Genomic DNA, 1,066 nt, shown 5'->3' with positions numbered 1-1,066 from the left:
TATAGGTATATTTTTTGCAAACATACATATTGACATACATACATGCATATATATTATATATATATATATATATTTATATATATATAAATATATATTTATATATATATATATAATATTAAAAATCAAGTATCATTTGTCCAACGAAAAGAGGCGTACCTTTTTGAATCCAAGAAGTTCCACTTCGAAAGTCTTGTCCTCCCCAGTGACCGTCTCGGTCTCGGCATCCTGATACTTGCTGTGAAGAAAACGGGTACATTGGTTAGAGATGCAAGAATTAAATATATATATTTATATATATATATATATATACATCGATATATGTGTATACATACATGCCCACACACGCGACGTGACTCACCTCTTCACAAATACCTTCGCGATCTCTTCCAAGCACATGGCCTCAATGGCATCCTCCACCGCAGTCGGTAGTACGCCCTCGTGCAGCATGAACCATTGCTTCTCCACCCACATAGCATTGGCATCCTGCGTTGTCTCTCTGAACTTAACGTGCACATTGGCATAGTCTCCGGGTGTATCGAAGCCGCCGTCGCTCTCCCTGATGGTATGCTTCACGACACTACCTACTCGCACGCGTGTGGTGTGTGTGTGTGTGCTGTGAGTAAGAGCTTGCGATTTGTTGCTTGCAAGGAGGTGTACATGTGGTGTAATGGTTGTGTCTGGAAGTACACACGTTTAGTTCTTACAAGCATATACATGCTCTAACCCGTGTAAGGTGTCGTCACATCCCATCGATGGAGGCAGTGAAGTGAATAGACAATGCTGCTCATGTTGCACACCCATATGTTTGTTGTTCAACTAAATGCCTAAGCTATATGCTGCAATAAATAATCACCACGTGACTACTTGAGCAGATATACAAACACATACTATCCTTAAGTACGTTGCATATGACTACCTGAGCAGATATACAAACACATACTATCCTTATGTACGTTGCATATGACTGCCTGAGCAGATATACAAACACATACTATTCTTATGTACGTTGCATATGACTACCTGAGCAGATATACAAACACATACTATCCTTATGTACGTTGCATAT

At 39.7% G+C, this 1,066-nt stretch overlaps 1 protein-coding gene across 1 annotated transcript; it reads right to left on the bottom strand.

The window, feature by feature from the left end:
* Window positions 1-358: 358 nt before the first annotated feature.
* SARC_15849 (hypothetical protein) lies at window positions 359-581 on the bottom strand (the record flags this gene model as incomplete). The annotated part of the gene is made up of 1 exon (XM_014290041.1): window positions 359-581. A coding segment is annotated over one exon (223 nt), but the record flags the coding sequence as incomplete, so codon positions are not given.
* Window positions 582-1,066: the final 485 nt, after the last annotated feature.

Source organism: Sphaeroforma arctica (genome assembly GCF_001186125.1).
Source record: "Sphaeroforma arctica JP610 unplaced genomic scaffold supercont1.6860, whole genome shotgun sequence".
Classification (NCBI taxonomy): domain Eukaryota; class Ichthyosporea; order Ichthyophonida; genus Sphaeroforma; species Sphaeroforma arctica.
Note: the sequence above shows the minus strand (reverse complement) of the source record. Positions and strands in the feature narration are given on the sequence as shown.